This window comes from Aplysia californica, unplaced genomic scaffold, assembly GCF_000002075.1.
Source record: "Aplysia californica isolate F4 #8 unplaced genomic scaffold, AplCal3.0 scaffold00186, whole genome shotgun sequence".
Taxonomy (NCBI): Eukaryota; Metazoa; Mollusca; class Gastropoda; order Aplysiida; family Aplysiidae; genus Aplysia; species Aplysia californica.
In genome coordinates, this window is record NW_004797456.1 from 933,038 (window position 1) to 953,637 (window position 20,600).

Genomic DNA, 20,600 nt, shown 5'->3' on the forward strand with positions numbered 1-20,600 from the left:
CCTGTTTTCATAAAAGCCTGTATTGGCTGACATAATTTACAGTGAAATGTTTTTATTCACTGAGTTTTTAGAAATATCAGTGTTTTTATATTTTTGTTATAATGAGGATTGCACATTTCAGAATGATCTTTTCTACATAAACTATTGATTGAAATGTGTTGCATTTGACTAACTATAGCAATGAGAAATGTGTTTTGACTTTGACTGACGGCTGTTTTATTATAAAAATAAAAAAATTAAACTGAGGATAGGTATTTTGTATGATATTTAAAAAAGCTTTCATCTTGACTTGATCATCATGACTTTGCTATATATTCACGTGGAAGGTAGGTGACAGTTTTTATGTGTTACCATCATCTATTTGATTTGTTTTTGACTTATTTGTTGCTCTTTTCCAATGGTAAACTGTTGTTTTTTTTCAGTATGCAAATTGCCCTGAATGAGACCCGCGATAAAGTCAGGCAGGCGAATCAAGATGTGAGTTGTTGTTTTTTTCTAGCATTTTTTTAGACTTCACCACAGCAGTTTTAATTCTTGAAATCAAAGTCTATTGCAGAATAAGATAGAAAAAAGTTATTTCTGTAAAGTTTAAATTTTGCCAGAAATTGCATTCCTGAATGTTCATAGAATTACAGTAACACTATACAAGGCAAATTGCAATCAGTTCAGTTGCTGCAGACTTATTGCTTCTAATAAATAGGTAATACAGCTATGCAACTGGCTCAAAGATACGTCCTAGTGACCACCTCATTTAAATGCAGCACATTATATTTAGCTTTTGTGTCACTATTTTCAGTCTCTACAGAACTTTCATCACACAATATATTTCTTCTTTAAATGAAACCTTACCTGTGATAGTTGATAGGTTGTTTACATTACCATAGATATAAACAACTTTTATATTTGTAACTTAAGTTACCTTAGTTATGGACTGATATCCTTTCTTATCAGGCAGGTCCATACTTCTTTGAACAGATTACCGACCTAGGATGCTGCATAGAAAACGATGCTATTTTTTTACTTGTCATGATCTGATTTGCCGTTCATCTCTCTTTCCTGTGTTGTGTTGAGTTTCATCTGTACATCTGTGATTATTTAACACGCCTCAAGCTCACTATTTGTACTTTCAGATTGTGGATCTGGAAGATGGCATCTTACAGTTGAAGGAAGATCTTATTCAAGAGAGGACTGAAGCCAGGCACGAGAAAAAAAGATTAAAGAAAGCAGTGGTAAGTTGTGGAGGTTTTATTATTGTTGGATTTTCTTTTTTTGGCTTGGTTATATATGAACTGGATTTGTGTTAGCATGAAGTTCCCTCACTGCTCTCGCTTACACTGACTCATGCGCACACACACACACACACACACACACACACACACACACACACACACACACACACACACACACACACACACACACACACACACACACTCATGCGTGCGCATGCACACACTCTTAAGCACACACACATACACACACACACACACACTCTCACACACACACACACACACACACACACACACTCATGCGCGCGCATGCACACACTCTCAAGCACACACACATACACACACACACACACACACTCTCACACACACACATACACACACACACACACACACACACTCTCACACACACATAATTACTCATACTTTTGAACACCCAGTTACGCATATATGCAAATGTATACTCACACACTTTTACACACCCTCCTTCTCTTTCTCTCTCTCTCTCTCTTTCTCTCTCTCTCTCTCTCTCTCTCTCTCTCTCTCTCTCTCTCTCTCTCTCTCTCCCTCTCTCTCCCACACACACACTCAGGTGCTCGTCACTTTTTGGCCATATGAGGTTATTGGTATCATCATAAAGCCTGTTCATTAACCTTTCTTTTGGTGAAAAGAAGATCTTGAAAAGAAGTCGATATATTTGCGATTGAAGGAGGTGGGGTTTGCCTCGTTTTAGAGGTAAAATTAGCTAGAAAATATGGCCGCCAAAGTTTGGTGACTTTCGTAGCTTGAGAGTCCTTGGAAACTGCAAATTAACATGTTTTGTGCCTTTAATCAACTCTTTTCGAGTAATATACACTCGTAGATGTGCGTTTAAATTGATCTAAAAGGTGTTGAGCCCCCCAAAAAAATCGATAAAAATTGATATACTGGCGAAAATATGCCGACTTCTTCGATTTCACTATTTTGACGAGCACCGGATTTTACCATGATGCTTCACATTTATTCTTATTCTTCAAATTTTCTCAGACGGACACTCAAACAAAGACTAAGGAACAGAAAGAACAGAATGTAGAGAAAAAACGGTAGGCTTGTGTTTCATAACCCTTCAACCTTAATCCACATCCTTGTTGTTTGGTTCCACAAGTGATCTTAAATATCTTAATGAGCTACCAGACCAAAGTAGAGATATTTGTGTGTGCGTGTGTGTGTGTATGTGTGTGAGTGTGTGTGTGTGTTTGTATGTGTGTGTGTGTGTGTGTCTGTGAGCATGTGTGTGTGTGTATGTGTGTATAGATGAAAGGGGGGGGGGGGTGAAGATGGATTCCAAAGCTCAGTACTTTGAAAGCTGTTCCTTATTGGTATTTGACATCGGTCCTAGTTGAAAAACCCTCACGAGTTCAATTTTTTAAAAGTCTGTAAGCCATCTTGCTTTTCCTCAGCATGTGCATTGTCATATCTATGTTTTCTACTTCTTTTTGTTACTCTTTGGAAACATTTCCTCCCATATTGGTCTTCCGTTGACCATCTTCATAGCACATTGTGTGCAGAGAAGTATTTTTCTGGTTAGGCTCCTAGACTCGTAATTATGAGGTTCTGGGTTCGAAGGTTTGAGCATCAGGCCTGATATTGTGTCCTTGGGAAAGGCACTTAACAATAATTTTCCATACTTCACTCAGTTGGGATTGGGTACCATAGACAGCGAAAGATCTTGTCAGTATGTTAGTGTTTTAGCGCCTATAAAAATAGCAGTTTGCACTGAATGCCTTCCAGGAAGTTGAGATTGTATCAGAATGCTGTCAGAATGCTGGGGTAATAGTATGGATTGTAAAGTGCATAGAACTTGCTGCCAGTGGGATTTTGCACTATAAAAATGCTATCTATTTTTGTTTTATTAAATTCTTTCTTTTAAATGAGCGGCTAAACACAAATAGATCTTTTCAAATGCTTTGCACTTGGCCCTTTATTTAGAGTAAATGGGATGGAAAGAGGAAGAAAACAGTTAAAATTGTCCACCAATATGCACTCCTTTCATGCTTTTATAAGAATAAATGCTCACAGGGGAGGTTGGGTTGGTGTTTGTGTGTGGGGGCTAGGGAGATAGGAGAGTGAGGTAAGATTTCACACTAACAAAAGCCACTCTACAGATAATGTCCGAATAAACATTTAAGGTAATGCAGCTGTTCTCCCTAAGGCCTTTTCCTCTTTAATGAATCCTTTTTTTCCTGATCAGGGAACTGGACACCCATCAAGAAAGACTCGTGGACAGTGAGAGCAGGCTGGATTCTATAAGAAAGGTGAAGAATAAATTTAAGTCAATACGCAATATTTTCTTCTTTTAAAAGTGTAGTTTAAGTGTTCTAATGCACTGTGTTCTTCATAACAGGATGCTTAAAAGTAATGAAGGAGCAGGTTTTATTATGCAGACAGAAATATTTTTATGGACGTGGCATTTTCATTTTATTCATTGTTTGTTGGGGAGTGGGGGTTGTTTCTGTCTGTCCATTTGTCTTGTTTTCGTGTTCTCCAAATTGACTGTTATTGTGTCGATGTGCTTCTTTTTGTTCAAACCAACAAATGCTGACTTTGTAAATATAATAATTGTAAAAGGGCATGGATACTACTCTTGAGTACTGTGGGCTACTGTTATAACAGTCTTAGTTATGACAGGATTTTGACTGTAGCAGGCTTGCGATAAAACCCTTAGCCCCATCTCTTATAGCGTTAAATAAAAAAGTTTGTTTATGGCAATTATTTGGAATAGACTTTCTTGGCTATGTAATAAAAATGATTCCATTTGTTAATCATTGGTTACAGTGTATGTAAACTTGATCCCCGGCTATAACAAGGAGATTACGTTGGTCCTGGTGGTCCTGCAAGAGCCGAGGCCTACTGTACATAACCATTTAACATTAAGTTTGCTCTCTTGTGTACCTATTTTAACCCTGATACTAATATGAATAGTTTGAAATTTGTTTTCTTTATGATTCAGAGTGTCCGTCGTTATGAAACGTCAAAGAACAAGTTGGAAGCTGATGAGAGGGCCCTCAGTGCTCAGCTTTCTAAACAGCTCAAGCTGAATGAAGCTCTGAGGAGAAGAGGGTTAGTTTCTCTTGTCATTATGTACTGAGCCCCTATAACCACTCCTGGCTCCAAATTAAGGCTCAATAGTGTTACATACAGATTACCAATGGATTTGGTGGCAAAGTATCTTAGTCCTGGATGGCTGGGTTTAGATGAGACAAAATTTTCAATTTGATGCTCTCTTCTTCCTTCAAGCACTTAGTATTTTGAAAGCATATGGCTTGGGTTTGTTTTTTTTTAATTCCTGAGTAAACATACTGATTGTATATTACTGTTGTATTGTAAAGCGCTCAGAGCCTGAGTACTTTAATCTGACTTAAGCGATATATAAATGCCATATATTATATATTATATAAACCAAGTGCACAATGATTAGACTGCCATAGGGTTTCATGGCCATCATTGAATTTTTGTTGGTCTTTTTTCAGTTTCCATCTGAGTTTGACGCAGTTATATTATTTATCTTTACCCTGTGACACCCAAAGTAGACTGATTTTTTTTGCCTCTGTCTTGCACACAAGATAACACTGAAAGATATTTCCATTCAAGCTTTATATAGTTTTGTTGATTTTGTCCGTTTCTCACCAGTGCTGATATTGTGAATGAGAACCTGAAGGAACAACAGGAATTTGAAACAATGCAAAGACAATTGAATAACAAGGTCAAACAAGTAGGTGTCTTTTCTCTCTTTAGTGCAAATATTTTTGTAAAATGAATGCTGATACTTTTTGCAGTATGGGGTCAGTGGCTTCACGCCTGAACCTTCTTCTTGGGGCCAGCTGTGGCTAAATTGAATTTTCCCTCAGGAATCAGAAAAAATGGGGATTTTTCTTTTTCATTTTCTCCTGCTGTAGCTGTTGCTGCTGCTGCTTATCCTCCTGTTGTTGTTTTTTGTTTGGGGGGGGTTGTTTATTTATAATATGAACAAATATTACACCTGAAGTGTCACCTCATTTAATCATCTCTTTTCTAAAATGATATTTGTGTCATGACGTGGTGGAATCAGGCGCTCGTCAATTTTTGGGCATATGGGGTTATTGGTATCATCTTCAAGCCTGTTCATTTGCCTTCCTTTTAGTGAAAAGAGTATCCATCTATGTTGAATAGAAGTTGAAATATTTGGGATTGAAGGAGGTCAGGGTCGCCTGGTTTCAGAGGTAAAATTAGCGAGAAATGGCTGTCAAAGTTTGGTAACTTTCAGAGCCTGAGAGTTCTGGTAATCTGGAAATTTACACTGTTTGTGCCTTTAATCAATGTTTTTCAGTAAAATCCACATAGAAATAATGTGTTTTGAAATGGACAATAAAGGTGTTGAGCCAAAAAAAGAAAATTAGAAAAAAAATTTCCATTTGCCAAAAAAAAGGCTGATTTCTTTTATTTAATTATTTTGACGAGCGTCTGATTTCACCACGATGCCTCACATTTTATTTACAAACAAGTGAATAAGCAAAGCCATTAACAGAACCGTTTATTTTTTTTACAAGAAATAATAAAAGGGAAAGCAAATTTCAATATGATATATTATCTTGAATGCCGTGTAATGTTTGATTGTTGTTCTAATATCTGTTCTCTTTACTGGACAGTATGAAGTGGACATTGTGAAAGAAACAGAAAGAAGCTCTCGACTGGACCAAAAAAGAATACAGCTGCATTGTGGTTAGTGTGGCCTTTCTTCATTTTCTGAAGAGATTATATTTTAACTAGTTTATTTCATGGTCTCACTCTCGTAAGTGAAAGACAGAAGGGGGGTGACTGTTCTTAGCAGTGCTTGGTATCAGCAGTCAGATTGGAGTAGCAAAAGAAATGAGAAATGAGGAAGAAAATATTCAATCTTCAAGGAAATCTAATGTTTAATGCTCTATTGATGAATACTATTTAACTGACAAATTTTCACTATAATTCACCTTTCTGAAACCAGATATAAAAATTTTTTATATTTGATGAAGCCAGTAGTTTTAACAATATTGCTGATTTGTGAGCCAAGTATCAAAAACTTCCTGAAATACATGGAAAAAGATTACACATGTGTTTATCACCATTTTGTAGCTGGAATATTGCCTGTAAGTTTGAATGGAAACCTTAAAAGTAATCATCATGGTTTTTAAAAAAATCTCTACTTACAGATCTTAAGGACAAGGAAAGGCTGCAAGAGGAAGATGCTTTGTATGTGCAAGAATTAGATGAACAGTGAGTACTATTTTTATGTGCACCAATTTCTGTGAATAACTTTGATTGTTTCTGAGATCTTTCAACTCAAGAAGTCCCACAGCTCCTCATAATTTTAGCTTACAGAACTGTTTTAAATTTTTTTACAAAGGGTGAAAAGAAAAAATATTTATCTTTTAAAACTTACAAAGATGATCCTCTTTTAGTCTGTTTTTTAATTAGTTGTAAAATATTTTCTTTCTTCATTGCCCATTTCTAAAACCTGTGTAATGACTTTCAGGTTGCAGTCAGTCAAGCGTAATCTGACAGAAAAGGCAGAAGATGTTGGTCGTATGCAGACAGAAAATGTGGAGATGACAGAGGAGATTGAAGCTCTCTCTGAATCTCACAAGTAAGTTAAAATATTGAACTTATGATGGATTGATTATTTTATAAATTACCATGACCAAAGCATCCCAAGCATGGCCATACCCCCCCCCCCTTTCCCCCTGTCTTCAATAGGTATGACAGACTTTACTGTTCCTTTGACTATGTCCTGGTTCATTGAATCTGGCAATTATTTTATCAGTGTCTGACTTTGTCTTTCTCTATGTGTTGATTTATGTGGTGGTTTGGGACGGGGGGTAGAGAGCTCTAAATAAAGTGGTGTCTGTCCCATCTGCTTCCTTTCTATGTCACAATTACCCAAGTCTGTTTATAATGAAAAGTTGACTTTCTGTTAAAAATAACCCCAACCAATAACTCCTTTCCGCTCCCTTTGCCTTGAAGTTGTGTTTTCAGCTCCCACATCAGAAGAACATTAACGAGTGTGGAGAGCGTTGCTTTAGCTCACATCTTCCCACTGCATTAGGGGTACTCAGTCAAAGTGAGACATTCACAGGAAACATTACCATTGTCTATAACATTTCATTGGGTTCTGTCCTTTTTGTTCTTCTACTGTGTGCTTGTGTATATTAGAATGTGTATGTGTGTGTGTATGTTTGTGTATGTGTGTGTGGGTATGCGTGTGTGTGTGTGTGTGTGTATTAGAATGGTGTTTGTGTGTGTGTGTGTTTGTGTGTTTGTGTGTGTGTGAGAGAGAGAGAAAAAAAAGAGAGAGACAGAGAGAGACAGAGAGATTGATTATTTTTGTGTTTTATTCCCGTTTTAAAGGTACTCATCTTTAAATGTCAAAGTCAGTAGGTGGGAAGAAAACAAACTCTATTCAGTTGTGAGGCCATACTTCTGCTTCATTTATGTCTTGCATTTTTCTGTTTATACTGTCCAAAGAATGGTAGGTTGTCCACAGCTCAGTATGAGACTTCATCATGCATCACTTTTCAAAATGGCATATTGTGGAGTATTAAGCAGTTGTCATGTTATTGATTGTTGGTAAAGTTTGTTTTTGGAAGGTTTGTTTTTTATTATTATTTTGCTTAAGAAATTACGTAATATTCATCAACAGTTGAAAGATTCTTTGTACTGACATTCACAATGAATAATATTGTTTTCTCTTGTGCAAACACCTCAATTGATTGCAATGGGTTTTATTTTTATTTTTCGCCTGAGTATTTATTGAATTTGTGTTTCGATTACAGCTATGACCTTTCCCTAAAAGCTTGATTAGTGTTGTTGTAAATCAACAGGGCCGTGCTGGCACAGCTCAACAAGCAGATAGAGGAGTACAGGGAACAGTTGTCTAAAGAGAGAAAGGAAAGGTAAATTATTGTTGAAGTATTCGTGTCTGTGTAACTTCAGTTCAGCCAAACACTGTTTACAAAGGTATACCACTTCCTTTCAAAACACAACATTTTCAGTTTTTCTGTGCCTGTATCATAAATATCTCCAATTTCTTTATTAATTGATGATGTCTGTTTTTTGTGTCAATTATAATGATATGATTGTATATCTGTCTATTATACAGTATTTGGAATACTCTTTGAAAAATCATGCTTTATAAGTTTATTTTTATTGAGCATAAGTTCTTAAATGGAACAAACATTAAATGGAAAACTGAGAGAAGAACAATAAAATAGGTAATGTCTAATCGGCAGCAAGAAACTCATACAGACGCCCCCTAAAATATACAAAATTGAATGGTTTGGGGAGTTAAATGATGGGGCCTACATTGTTCTTGTTGGACTGTGTCTCCTCTCCATTTTCTCGTGGAGTTTTTTCACAATTTTATGTGATGACACTGTATTTATGTGACAGCTTAATCCTTACCATCGTAGTATTACAACTCAAAAAAAAGAATATGTACTGTAAGTATTAAGGTTGTAGAAGAAATTGTTCAGTGCCTGAGTGGGTTTTTGTTGTTGTTGTTGTTTTTTTGTATGTGTCCTTTTGCTTCTATGAATGAGGGTTACTTGTTCCAGAGGAGAAAATTATTTTTGAGTTTGTGGAGGAAGAATGAGTAATGTGTCTTAGATATTTATTTGTATATGTACTATTTCTTACCCCTCTGTAGTTTCTGTTTTACTTTCCTTTCTTATTCCATTCTATGTGTATCTCTGTTGTTGTGCCAGTGTGCTTTTCTTTACTCAAACCAAATTAAACTAAAACAATCTGAAAGAGAGAGTGCTTCATTTCAGATTAGAGTTACAAGAAGTGAAAGATGAAATTGGGAAGTCACTCGACGACATCAAGACCTCTCAACAACAGTTCATCTCCAATATCTCCGAAGGAATTCAAGACGGCAAAAAGAAGCATGTGCAATTATCCAATGAGGTTTGTAGTCTTCTTTCTCCTGCAGGGTGTGAATCTTTTTACTGGTAGTCATAAATCATTCAGGGTTTACGAGTGTGTTAGCTTTGTTCATGGACACATAAGAGATAGGTGGGTGGATGGGTGGGGCTGGACACACCTCTCATTCTTTCTGAAGCATCAAGTCTTCTAGGATAATGGCCTAAAAAAACTTCAGTGGCCCTGTGTACTTTCATATTGTGCTGACCTGTCCAGGCTGATGGCCTTCCCTAAATTCAAATCAATCCCTATCCAGAACTAAAGAATATTATTGTTGTACCTTCTCTTCCTTTGCCCATTCCTCGGAGGGAAATTAACCATTTCTTAATTCAGGAATCTAAACACATATGCCAATTTGTTGATCAATGAAATGTTAGTAAATACGTAGTGAGAGGAAGTGGGAAGAGAAAGAGAGAGAGAGAGAGAGAGAGAGAGAGAGAGAGAGAGAGAGAGAGAGAGAGAGAGAGAGAGAGAGAGAAAGAGAGAGAGAGGGAGGAAGTGAAAGGATCACTATTGCATGATTTTTATATTATTGTTAAGCACCTTGAGCTTTTTCTTAGTTGAAATGCGCTTTATGAATGTACTCTATTACTATTAACTATTATCATTATATATACTAGGGAGTTCAACTTCAGAAGGACATCAGAGAGGACGAGGCTGTGATAGACAAGCTGGACCAAGACCTGCAAGGCGTGCAGGAGAAGTATGAACAGATGTTCTCAGCCATGCAGACCAAAGTGGACAACATAGAGGTCGGTTCATGTGTACAGATGGGTGGAGCATTGGGTGTGCTTGTGTTTAGATAAGGATGTAAACATGTGTGTTTGTTAGGATAAGGGTTTATATGTCTGTGTATGAATAAAGAGAAGTACGCAGATCTGGGGTTACAGTAGGGGACCACAGAGGGGTTGACACTATGTCTTACAGGAACAGGAAATAGTTTGCTGTGATTGTTGATATATGCAAAGATGAGGGTGTGGGGAGGGGGGGGGGTTAAAATTTACCAAGCTTCTGTCTTGTGCTTTTTGATAAATTTGCCTACTCACAATATGCCTTTGTGAGGATGTGAAATTCTCAGTATTTTTTTATAGCCCTAATAATTAAAGTCTTGAAAAATGTGTGGTTCTGTAATTCACTAAGACTTTTTTTTTTCCCAAATCGTTCCCATGGTAAAATTCTGTCTGTTTTCTTGCTGACCTGACATGCTAATGAAAATTTTTTTTCAGGGTGGCATCCTGTTTATGGAGAAAGATATTATCACTAAGAAGGCAACTATCGCAGAGAGGACCCCAATTTTTGAAGAGCTTGAAGTTTTCTTCAACAAGAGATCAGAGGAATATGATACCATGAAAAAGTCGATTGTGGGTAGGTTGATCAGTAGCAGTAATGAAGCCTGTTGTTGGTATGTCAAACAAGTTATGTTGATGTGATGTGTCAGTGAACAGTGTTAGCAAATTGGATCAGTATCATTTGTGAGCTTATAACCACTGAGCTAGTCAATAGAATTAATAAAAGCATTTATTTTGTCTCTCATGTGCAAGCAAAGTTACTTTCTGTTTTCATTTTGCATATATACTTCTTTATTTAAGTTTTTTGTAACTGTTATGTGCTGTGCACCTATTATCCTTGTTCATTGGTTTCTCATCTCTATTACAGCTCTCAAAAACAAGAAGATGGGACTCGAAGATGCCATAAAGAGAGCCAAAAAAGAACGTGATGGACTGAAAGCTCCTCAGGTATGGTATAACGTGAAGTTTGACAAAGTTGCATATTTCTTCTCTGAAACTTTTTACAGCAATCTGGATTTTGTATGATGAAATGTTAATGATGTATCTCACTACCAATCTATCTGTCTGTCTCTCCCGTCTCTTCCCTCCCTTTCTTCTGTACTTTCTCTTTCTGCCTGTCCTACTTTCTCATTCTCTCATAATTCCTTTCTCTTATACTCTCTCCCCCTTTCTCTTTCTTGTCACATCACCTCTCTTTCTCTTTTTTTCTCCAGCTTCCCCCTCCCCCCTTTTTTTTCTTTTCTTTTCTCTCTCCCTCTGTTCACTCCTCTCTCTGTGTTGTCTAGGAAACGCTGAAATCAGACCTGAAGAGCCACAGGGGCCAAGTGATGAGGCAACTCAAGAAGCAAGGGACTGACACTCAGAAGATTGAACAGGAAATCTTTCTGGCCGGCTGCCAGCTCCGCTTGGTCATGGAGGAGAATCAGAAGTTTGAAGATGTAAGTGCATGTTGTCATTTCACTGAAGGGGGGAAGAGAGGAGAGGCGCAGTTTTTTTGGGGGTTTTTTTTCAAGTTGCAAAATTTAGCAATCAGCACAATATGATTACTCAGATTTGGTAAATGCAAAGTATTCTGATAATCCAAGTTATTGTGATTTTTTTTTCCACATTTTATTTGATGTCATGCTATCAGTGTAATGACTCATATATTTTTCTTATTGCATATAAATTTATGGTATCTTTGATATTGTAGAGCTTTTTGAAACGCCATAGTATGTTTGGTCCAGTGGCAATGATTTGAGCTTGTTCTCTTTGAACTTAAAGACTCGTTAAAGCTCCAGTTGATACACTACTCTTCGACCTGTGGAACAAAGGATGTCATTTCATGTTTTCTTGATCTTTTCTTCCTTCCTTTAGGCTTGCAAAAAAGTGGAGGATGACCTGGCAGATTTGGAGACACAGAGAATGGAAAATGAAAAGATCAAAATGATGGCACAAGGCGATCTTCAGAGACAGAAAAGTAAGTTTTGGTGAAAGTTTGTTTTAAAAGTATAGACTAAAGTTGATCCATTTACTGTCAAGATTGTTTAAAACTGAAATCTGCGGGACCATCGGATTTTGTTTGGTTTAACCAAAAGTTATTATTAAATCATCTTCTTCAAGGAGGCTTGGAAAAGACTCATTGCTCTTTGCCAATTCAATTTTTTTCTCTGCCAGCAATTACTGTAGACAGAGTAGAGAGACTTCAGGAATGCTATGCTTGCTGTACATATAATTTTTGAAAACTTTTTTTCTCCTCTACCTATTTCAATAATTGCAATTTAAGCAGTAGGGTGTGTGCCTTGTGCTTTCTTTCTATTTCTATTTGACATTACCAGCTTGCTTAATGTGCCGAACAGTCACACAGACTAGACACAATAATAGATCAGTACACTGTACTGTGCTGCACTGTTCTCTCTGCTAGAAAATTCAGGACATTGTCTATTTGTTTGGCTAAAATTTGTTTTTGTCTGATTTTAGGTGAACTGACAAGGAAATGGCAAGCTGATAATATGATGCAGGAGGTAAGCCATTTACGTATTTCAATTAGTGACAACAGATTCAATTGATGGTAAATGTTTTAAAACCCCATAGACACAATCTCTTCTGTGCAGTCCCTGGCTTTGAGAAAAATAGGACTGATGTGGGGCTAGCATGTTGTAAGAGGCAGCTGAATGGCAACACAGGTAGTGCCTCCCAAAATAGAGACACCTGGTCCTCACAGCAGGCTGGAGGTGGAGATGATCGCCCAGAACAGAGACGGACGGAGAACTCTTCACGGCGACCCATACCCAGTACAGGGTGAAAGAGCTTAATGATGATAGACACATTCTAGGTTGTTTAGGAGGTTGGTTGCCTGTCAAGGTTGACCCTGGCTGTGTTGGATGCAGGATCCAACAGAAAGGTAGAAGCACTCAAAAAAATAGATTTTCCTTTTGTGGGAAGTTAACAGACTTATGTTACCTATCTTGATTGAGTCAGATACTCAAATCTTCCTATTTTGTAGGGTTGATTTGATAGTGGCATTGCCACCTGCCCTTTTTTTTCCCACCTATCTTTTACCCTATCTGTATGCCGTGGGGTCATTTTGTACCCCCTGGTTGTGTTCTTCACATTTTAAAATACTTCTAGTACGAAGATCTCTTTGAAACTTTCAGTGTTTCTCAAAAAATCGTTTTGACAGACTTTTATGCAAAGCGTACGGATCAGATTAACGAATAAATTTCCTCTTTGAAAGTGGTGGCACAGAGTTCCCCACGCCGTATGGATACGATAGTAAAGCACGGCGTACAGATAGGGTTAAGAAAAAGAGAGTTGAATGTCAAAGAAAAAGGTAGGTGATTAGAGAGCACCATTGGTAGGTCCTACTTCTTTTCTTCCCCTCTAATGTCTTTTTATGTTTATCTTGGTTGTTTTTTTTTACCAACCCTATATGGCTATTATTGTCTCTTTACCCAAGTGAAACCATTTTGCACGAAACAGATTTAGACTGTAGATACAACTTCGAAAAAAAAGTGGAAGGAGCTAACCACCCTCTAGCACATATTCCACTAGTTTTATCACATTTGTTCCTGCAGTTCTTTGCATCTCGAGATGAAGCCACAGCAGAAGCATTTGGGAGATTGTTGGACAAGACGGAAAAGAGAGAAACGAAGATTGATGAGATTACAGGAAAATTGCGAGGAGAGCTGGAAGTTCTGTCTGAATTTTTGGATAATTTGTCTACTCGCCGGCCAGAAGGTGAGCTCCTTTGTTCTGTGCAATCTAAAATTGCATTTTTGTTTAGATGTGCCGGCTGGGAGTGCAGTTTATGTTTATCAAACTGTGTGTACGTCTTTGCAATCATTTCATGTCAGAGAGTAAAGTTTCTCTAGTAATCAGATTTTTAAAAACAGTTATCATATGGTAGTTATTGAGTATTGCATACCTCATATGGATGGTCAAATTCAACCTTTCATTCAATAGAATAAAACAAAAGGGGTTGACAATTTTTCTGAGAAAAGAAGGGTTTTTTAATAAAGGGATTTAAGAAAAGAAAATTGTCTAAGATATGCTGTGATGGAATAACATGCACCTCTGCACAATTTTATCACAAAACAGAAAGTCATGACTTGCGATGTAAGAATGTGAACCGACTTTTCATTAAAGCTGAGATTTTCTTAATTAGATATGTTCATGTATTACATTTGATGGTATTGGGTTTTTTTTGGTTTGTTGTTGTTTTTTTGAGAAGCTTAAAAAAGATATTATATGTTCCCTTGATGAGCATCAGTTTTGTGCATCTCTGGATCAAAATACTGAACTCATATTGTCTTCATTATGGCTATTAAAATATTAATGCTTGCTTCTTGTATCACCACAACAGCTCAGTCATCTTCATCATCTTTGCCATTATCATCATTACCATCATCATCATCATTATCGTCGTTGTCCTTGTAGTTCATCATCATCCTTATCATCATCATCAGTGTCTTTTATCTCTTTGTTCAGCACCAACATTTGCAACAACATTTGTGCCATTGCTTTCATTTGTTTTGTTCAGGACAAGTCACAAAGTTATTGCAACACCACAATCACAACACACCATTTGCACCCTGTATGTATTTAACATTTTCACATATGCAGGAAAGAAAAAGCCGAAAAGGTAAAGTTTTGGTGGAGGCAATCCTAGACCCTGTACTCTTACCCAAGTGCATAACACCTTTTGTGTACTAAACATAGCCAAGCAGAGTATGAAATTCTATTGATAGTTCTAGTTCCCTGTGTGCTTGTCCCATTTCCCTTACGAACAGTGGTACTTGGTGTGTAACAACTAGGAAAAGAGAGTCCAGCATGAGCAGTAGAGACAGAAGAAACACATATTCATTCTTTTTTTTCTGATGTTTTGGGTTTATATTTATGTATGATAGAAGCTACATCAGCTGTCTAGTAAGAAAATACCTGGCCTGATGAGAGATAATCTTCAAAGCCAGTGCTGTGGACTGGCTCCTTGACGTAGTTCACAGAGTTCACATGGTTGTCGTGGGATAGGTAGACTGAAGCAGGTTTAGTGCCTCGTTCTGTTCACTTAAGATCAGCTTTATCGACCCATATAGCTATTCTGCTATAATTAAGTCGTGTGAGTTTGACCAGTGTTGATCATGATGAACATTGCCAGATAACTATTCTTCTCTTGTGTGTTCTTCTCTCTTACTGGAACATGGAGACATTTTTTGTAGCAATGTTTCAAGATACGCGCAACTATTTCAAAGCAGAAACACAGGCAAACTAATATTGGAATTATTTTGCTAGTTAGCAGTTACCTTTCTGTTGACACTTTGTTCTCTTATTCTTAGTCATTTACAAGTTGATGGTAGGACAAAGTACTAAATGTCATTAGTTTTTTCCCCTTTATTTATATGTGTTTTCCCTTGCACCTTCAATAGCTTCAAGTCACTGAAGAAGATATCCTCAACAACAAAATCGTTCTTTGTATTTGTCATTCCCTCTATACCTGTTAAGTCAAGGCCTGCAAATGTAATAGTTTATCTGCATGAAACACTTGTGGTGTTAGTTATTAGAGAGGACTGCCCTTTTGCCTTAGAGGAATGAGTTATTTGTGCTGTGCTCTGTATGTAAAGCTGCCTTCAGACTATTTCTTATGAGTTAGTATTAGCCTCACACATTGCACCAAACTGTGTACATGTATATTATTTTCAAAGTGGTTGTGTCGTTGTGGGGTTTTTTTTGTGATTGAAAAAAAAAAAATCTTTAAGAGGTTAATTAAGATTCACTGATGTAGTTTGAATCTCACAATTTGTTGGTTTTTCTTTGGAAGGTATAACATCCTTGGTAGTCTTTTTGTGCCCTTTTTTTCGGTTTCATTTACTGTATGGAACTGGAAAGGGGAACTTCATTTGCATTACCTATATAGTTTTAATCTCACAGTTAATTTGTTGTCTTTTGAATGCATAACATCAATTATGGAAGCCCCCTGTGTCCAATGATGATACTTCTCCATCCTTTCTTACTCATCCTTTGTCAGTTTTCAACATCATAATATTTCATAAGTTTTACAAATGGCCTTACTTACCACTGTGTTTTGTCCAGTAGGTAATTTTGATGACATAAGTTTGAACTCTCAGAAGGATTTTGTTTGTTATAGCTATAACTGGTTGAAACATGCTTTAACCCCCAAACCAGCTTTGCTTTCAAGAACCTGTTGTTTTTGTAGGCCAAATTTTGTTCATCTAGTCATCTAGCCAAATGTTTTATTGACATTCTCATTGTTTTGCATGTGTTGGGGGTTACTTGTAGTTTCTCCTTCCTTCTCATAATGCTGTCTGCTGGACATCCTGCTTTTTTCCCCAGTTCTTTGCTTACCTCCCAGGGGCTGCATTCTGTCAGCGGTTAACTATTTAGAGTAATGACTCAATGAGTAACTTACACCTGACAGGGCTGTTGATCCCTCATCTTAGAGCGGGACAAGACATAACAACTCTTACTACATATATGTTTACTTTTAGCTTGCACCCTTCTTTCTTTCTTTTCACCCTGCCTTTTTATAAACGGTACGTCAATTCATGTTTATTTACTCTGAATTAGAAGACAGCTTGACGGTATGTAGGTCTGCTCAGAACAGTGAAATGCTCACACCTTCATTCAGTACCGGTACATACTTCTGTGTTTGTCACTTGACAACTCATTACGTCACTTGTAAAAGATTGCTCAGAGCAGGAAAAAAATGAATATGTTTGTTGGTAAAGGGTGCCACTGGTAGGTACGGTACAACATCTTTCTTGTTTGTCTATAATTTATGTTTGTCATCTTGCCTTTGCAATTTCTCATTGACTGTTCTTTGTGGGATAGTAAACAGGTCTTTGATTTGAGCACCCCTCCTCCTGAAAAACAGTAGTTATGATATATATATATATATATAATTAATGTAAGAGAGTAAGAAGGGAACTCTTGTTTTAATCCTGTAAAGTTCTCACACTGTTATTGGGAATCCTACTTTCTTTGAGCTAATGTCCTTTGACTCCATGCCGTGTTGTAGAGGGTTAAGATGGGTATTTTTATGCTTTTCAGATAGTTGTTTTTAAACCAATAAAGATTTTGATTTATCAGGTATGTAATTTTAAATCATATGCCAAACAGATAAATGAATTTCTAGGTCTTGTGCTTGTGTGTATGCATTCGACTGATATTCGACTCATATATATGAGTGTTTGTATCAGTCTGAACTGATGTTTTTTGTATGTGATATCTCAGGACGCTTAACATTAGCACTTCTGTTAGTACTTCTGCAATCAAACTGAATAAATGAGTAAGCTTGCTGTTAAAAGGCAGATACAAAACTGTTACACAAATTTGTCTCATTTCTCCCAGGTGGGAATGGATACATGTACAGGCTAAAGACAGCGAAAGATTTTGTCAGTTTGTCAGTGTTTGAATGCTTGCGATCCACTGTATGCTTCACGGGAAGCTGGGAATGTTTTTGAAAGGTCTAGAGTCTGCTGGGGTAATGATATTTGTAAAATATATGGAGCATACTGTAGAGCGTAGATATGCACTACATAAATGCAATTATTATTATTATTATTATTATTATTGAATAGTATATATATATATAATTTAAAAATTATATTATAGTTATTTATCCTCTAAGGTACATGTTCCGAAATTTTCACCATGACCTCTAACAACAGACTGCATTGTTAGTCTTTAAATTGTTTTCTCCCTTTATGCAATTATAATCTCCCTACCTTTAAACAGGGGCTGGCGACTTAAATTGAGAATCGAAAAAAGTAGGCCCTATTCCATTGAAACGTACAAATGTTTTGATTTTTAAAAAAATGTTTTCTTCAGTATCCGAGTCGGCAAGAAGCAAAAAACGCCCAGGCAGCTTGCACTCGGCCATTGGCACAGTAGCAAACGCCAACAAACATTCGTCTCTCCCCGACTCCTCCAGCAGACTGGCGTCAAGGATGTCCCAGGCAAAATCACTAGATCCAAGACTGAGCCCTGATACTGTCAGGTGAGCACCCTATGTAGAACTTAGAAGCATTGCCTTAAAGTTGGATTTTTACCTCCATTTCCCCATGATTGTATTGAGATGAGATGAGAAAAGATTTTGTTGCTATCCACTAAGAGAAATTTTCTGCAGCAGGGTAAATACATACACACACACACACTGTTTGCAAGTTTGTAAGGGGCTTCTTTTTCCCTCAAATTAACAAATGCAAGCTTCATCGATGGCTAAAATTTAAAAGATTATTGTGGCAGCTCAGACCTCTTGATACAGGCATGTAATATTTTACTTCAGCCTTTACCTAAGCAAAACTTTGTGGACGTGTGTGAATGAGAGTATGAAATTACTAGTTTTTGTGTGAGAATGTCATATTGATTACAATTACATGATTGTAAAGGGTGTGAAGCTTGCTGTTGAGCAAATGCTATTTATTTATTTATTATTACGTAGTCATTATATGTATATTGTATTGTTTATCATTTGATTTCTGCCCCCATGTATCATTCATAGTGTTACTGCCAACAACTTTGACTATGAGCATGAGTGAGAATAAAAACCAAAGAAGATGATAATAATAAAGTTATAATATAATATAGCACAAAGCGCATAGAAGCTTGCTGTGAAGCGAGGATATGCACTATTCTATTAATACTAATATTATTTATTTTTATTATTATAAATTTTTGCATCTGATCTATTCTTGGATACTACATGTACAATTAAAGCGCTTTCTATTTATGCATTTCATCAACAGAACACCGAAAAGTTTGAGATTTGATTTGAAATCTGAAGCTGGTTCCGTGGTGTCTAAAAAAAGCAGGACAACAAGATCCCCTCTACAGAAGTTTGTACCCCCTGCCAGTACGACTCTCGAAGCCACTCCCAGATCACAGGGAGGCAAGTCACCCAACTAACAAGGAACTGCTCGCGCCACAGATATTTAGGTTTTTAACGTACTTGGGGAAAATCACCACTTCTGATTTTTAGCAAAATTTAATCCTGGTTCTTATTTAGACTGATTGCAGCGTTCCATCTTCCATGAAAAGAAGACACTGATTTCATCCTAAAATATCCCTTTAATCAGTGTGAATTTATCATTGCAATGTTACTTGCACTTTGGTACATAATGATATGTATGGACCAGCCAGGCACTTATATCTTTTGTGACTTGACAAGACACCGAGTCGAAATGTATACAGACGACTCGTATTCTCACAAACATGCACGCCAAAATTATGTTTACATGGGAGGCTGCGAGGTTTATTAACCTGTGAATGGATGCTATTTCAGTTTTAATTTGAATTTGACTACAGGGCAGGACACAGTAATGGTCATACAGTGCTAAGAAAAAAGCAAGACCGATAGACAGAACAAAAGGGGTAGAGTATGGAAGTGGGACCTTTATTATTCTACTTCATACTTAATGGTCTCAGGTGAAATTGGCATGTTAAATTTAAGAAACGTCTCTTTTTCTAAAGAAGATTTCTAATTGAAAGACATTTATAAGGCAGAATCATTTAATTACATTAGATGCAGTTTCTTCTCACAAACTGCCCTGTGGATAAACTGATAGAAACCACACTTGATGTTGTAAATAAAGATCTATTCTCACTTTTATTTTTATCTTCTAATGCCATGTGAAGAGAATAAAAGCTGGTCTGCTCGTTGGCTGAATTCTTGTTTCATGTCTTGGTATATTTGGATTTGGATAAAGCTGATGTGTTTGTAAGTTTTGTGTAAGCATCAAACATTGGAAAAGTACATGTTAAACAAAAAGAAGCCCTTCAGCTCTTCAACATCCCTCTGATTATGATCTTTTCAACATTGTACTGCTTGACCTCAATATTCCTTTCCACACATAATGATTATTTTCATTATTTTAGCATTAAGTGGATTAGATCGCCAGGTCGAAAGCCCTTCTTGGCAACTTATATCCAATACGCGGGTAAAAGAAGTGAATGAAGGTTGAGCCAAATATATTCTATAAACAAGCTTAGAATTAGAACAAGACATATGGTAAAGGATGCCAACATCAACAAGGGCCATCCAGCATGATAACAAGCAAGTTAACAGTGCACAGCATTTCCTCATATTATGCATGAAGAGGCTTCACAAACGCCAAGCCTGCCAATCAAACACTCCAGCATTGTCTGTATCTGATCAATATGAAAGGTTGTCCGTGATATTTTCATTTTTTCTCAGACTGTAACTGCACAGAAAAAGCATGCTATTTATGGACAGGACTTATCATTTCTTGTAAATCATGGGTGCTGTTTTTCTACTAGACTTTTTTTTTTTTTTGGGTAAGTGTTTTACGCCGCTCGCAACTGCATAAGGTCATATGAGCACGCGGGACACACCTAATACTTTTAGTTGGTAGGAAATTTTGAATTTTGCCCAGGTGGCGGCCGAAGCCTACTCTTATCGATTTTAGACCACCAAGGGATCTTTAACGTGCACAACTTACACACGGGCCCTCTGAGATTTTTTGCCCTTGTCCGAGAAGGCTAGGTGTAGATCTTTCCTGCCAGAAGATCAGGGGTGTGGCAGAAAGACAGCAGTAAGAAGGAGTCAAGGAGTAGCAGTAGAAAGGCTGCAGAAAGAGTCAGGAGCCCAGAGGAGGGGGCA

General features: G+C 37.1%; 1 protein-coding gene across 5 annotated transcripts in view; it reads left to right on the plus strand.

The window, feature by feature from the left end:
- The window catches only part of LOC101847586 (myosin-11), a 27,907-nt gene extending 8,261 nt beyond the window's left edge, over nucleotides 1-19,646 (plus strand). For 4 of the 5 annotated variants that reach the window (XM_035969821.1, XM_035969819.1, XM_005098559.3 and 1 more), the window contains 20 exons: nucleotides 423-477; nucleotides 1,131-1,229; nucleotides 2,250-2,305; nucleotides 3,454-3,517; nucleotides 4,213-4,322; nucleotides 4,893-4,974; nucleotides 5,888-5,960; nucleotides 6,428-6,491; nucleotides 6,751-6,861; nucleotides 8,096-8,167; nucleotides 9,044-9,179; nucleotides 9,815-9,946; nucleotides 10,421-10,559; nucleotides 10,851-10,930; nucleotides 11,269-11,421; nucleotides 11,840-11,942; nucleotides 12,443-12,486; nucleotides 13,540-13,702; nucleotides 17,810-17,978; nucleotides 18,727-19,646. In XM_035969821.1, the coding sequence (XP_035825714.1) occupies nucleotides 423-477; nucleotides 1,131-1,229; nucleotides 2,250-2,305; nucleotides 3,454-3,517; nucleotides 4,213-4,322; nucleotides 4,893-4,974; nucleotides 5,888-5,960; nucleotides 6,428-6,491; nucleotides 6,751-6,861; nucleotides 8,096-8,167; nucleotides 9,044-9,179; nucleotides 9,815-9,946; nucleotides 10,421-10,559; nucleotides 10,851-10,930; nucleotides 11,269-11,421; nucleotides 11,840-11,942; nucleotides 12,443-12,486; nucleotides 13,540-13,702; nucleotides 17,810-17,978; nucleotides 18,727-18,886 (2,065 nt within the window). In that variant the 3' untranslated portion in view covers nucleotides 18,887-19,646. Of the gene's footprint in view, nucleotides 1-422; nucleotides 478-1,130; nucleotides 1,230-2,249; nucleotides 2,306-3,453; nucleotides 3,518-4,212; nucleotides 4,323-4,892; nucleotides 4,975-5,887; nucleotides 5,961-6,427; nucleotides 6,492-6,750; nucleotides 6,862-8,095; nucleotides 8,168-9,043; nucleotides 9,180-9,814; nucleotides 9,947-10,420; nucleotides 10,560-10,850; nucleotides 10,931-11,268; nucleotides 11,422-11,839; nucleotides 11,943-12,442; nucleotides 12,487-13,539; nucleotides 13,703-14,587; nucleotides 14,607-17,809; nucleotides 17,979-18,726 lie in introns of all 5 variants that reach the window. The other variant, XM_035969822.1, reaches the window with a different exon arrangement.
- Nucleotides 19,647-20,600: the final 954 nt, after the last annotated feature.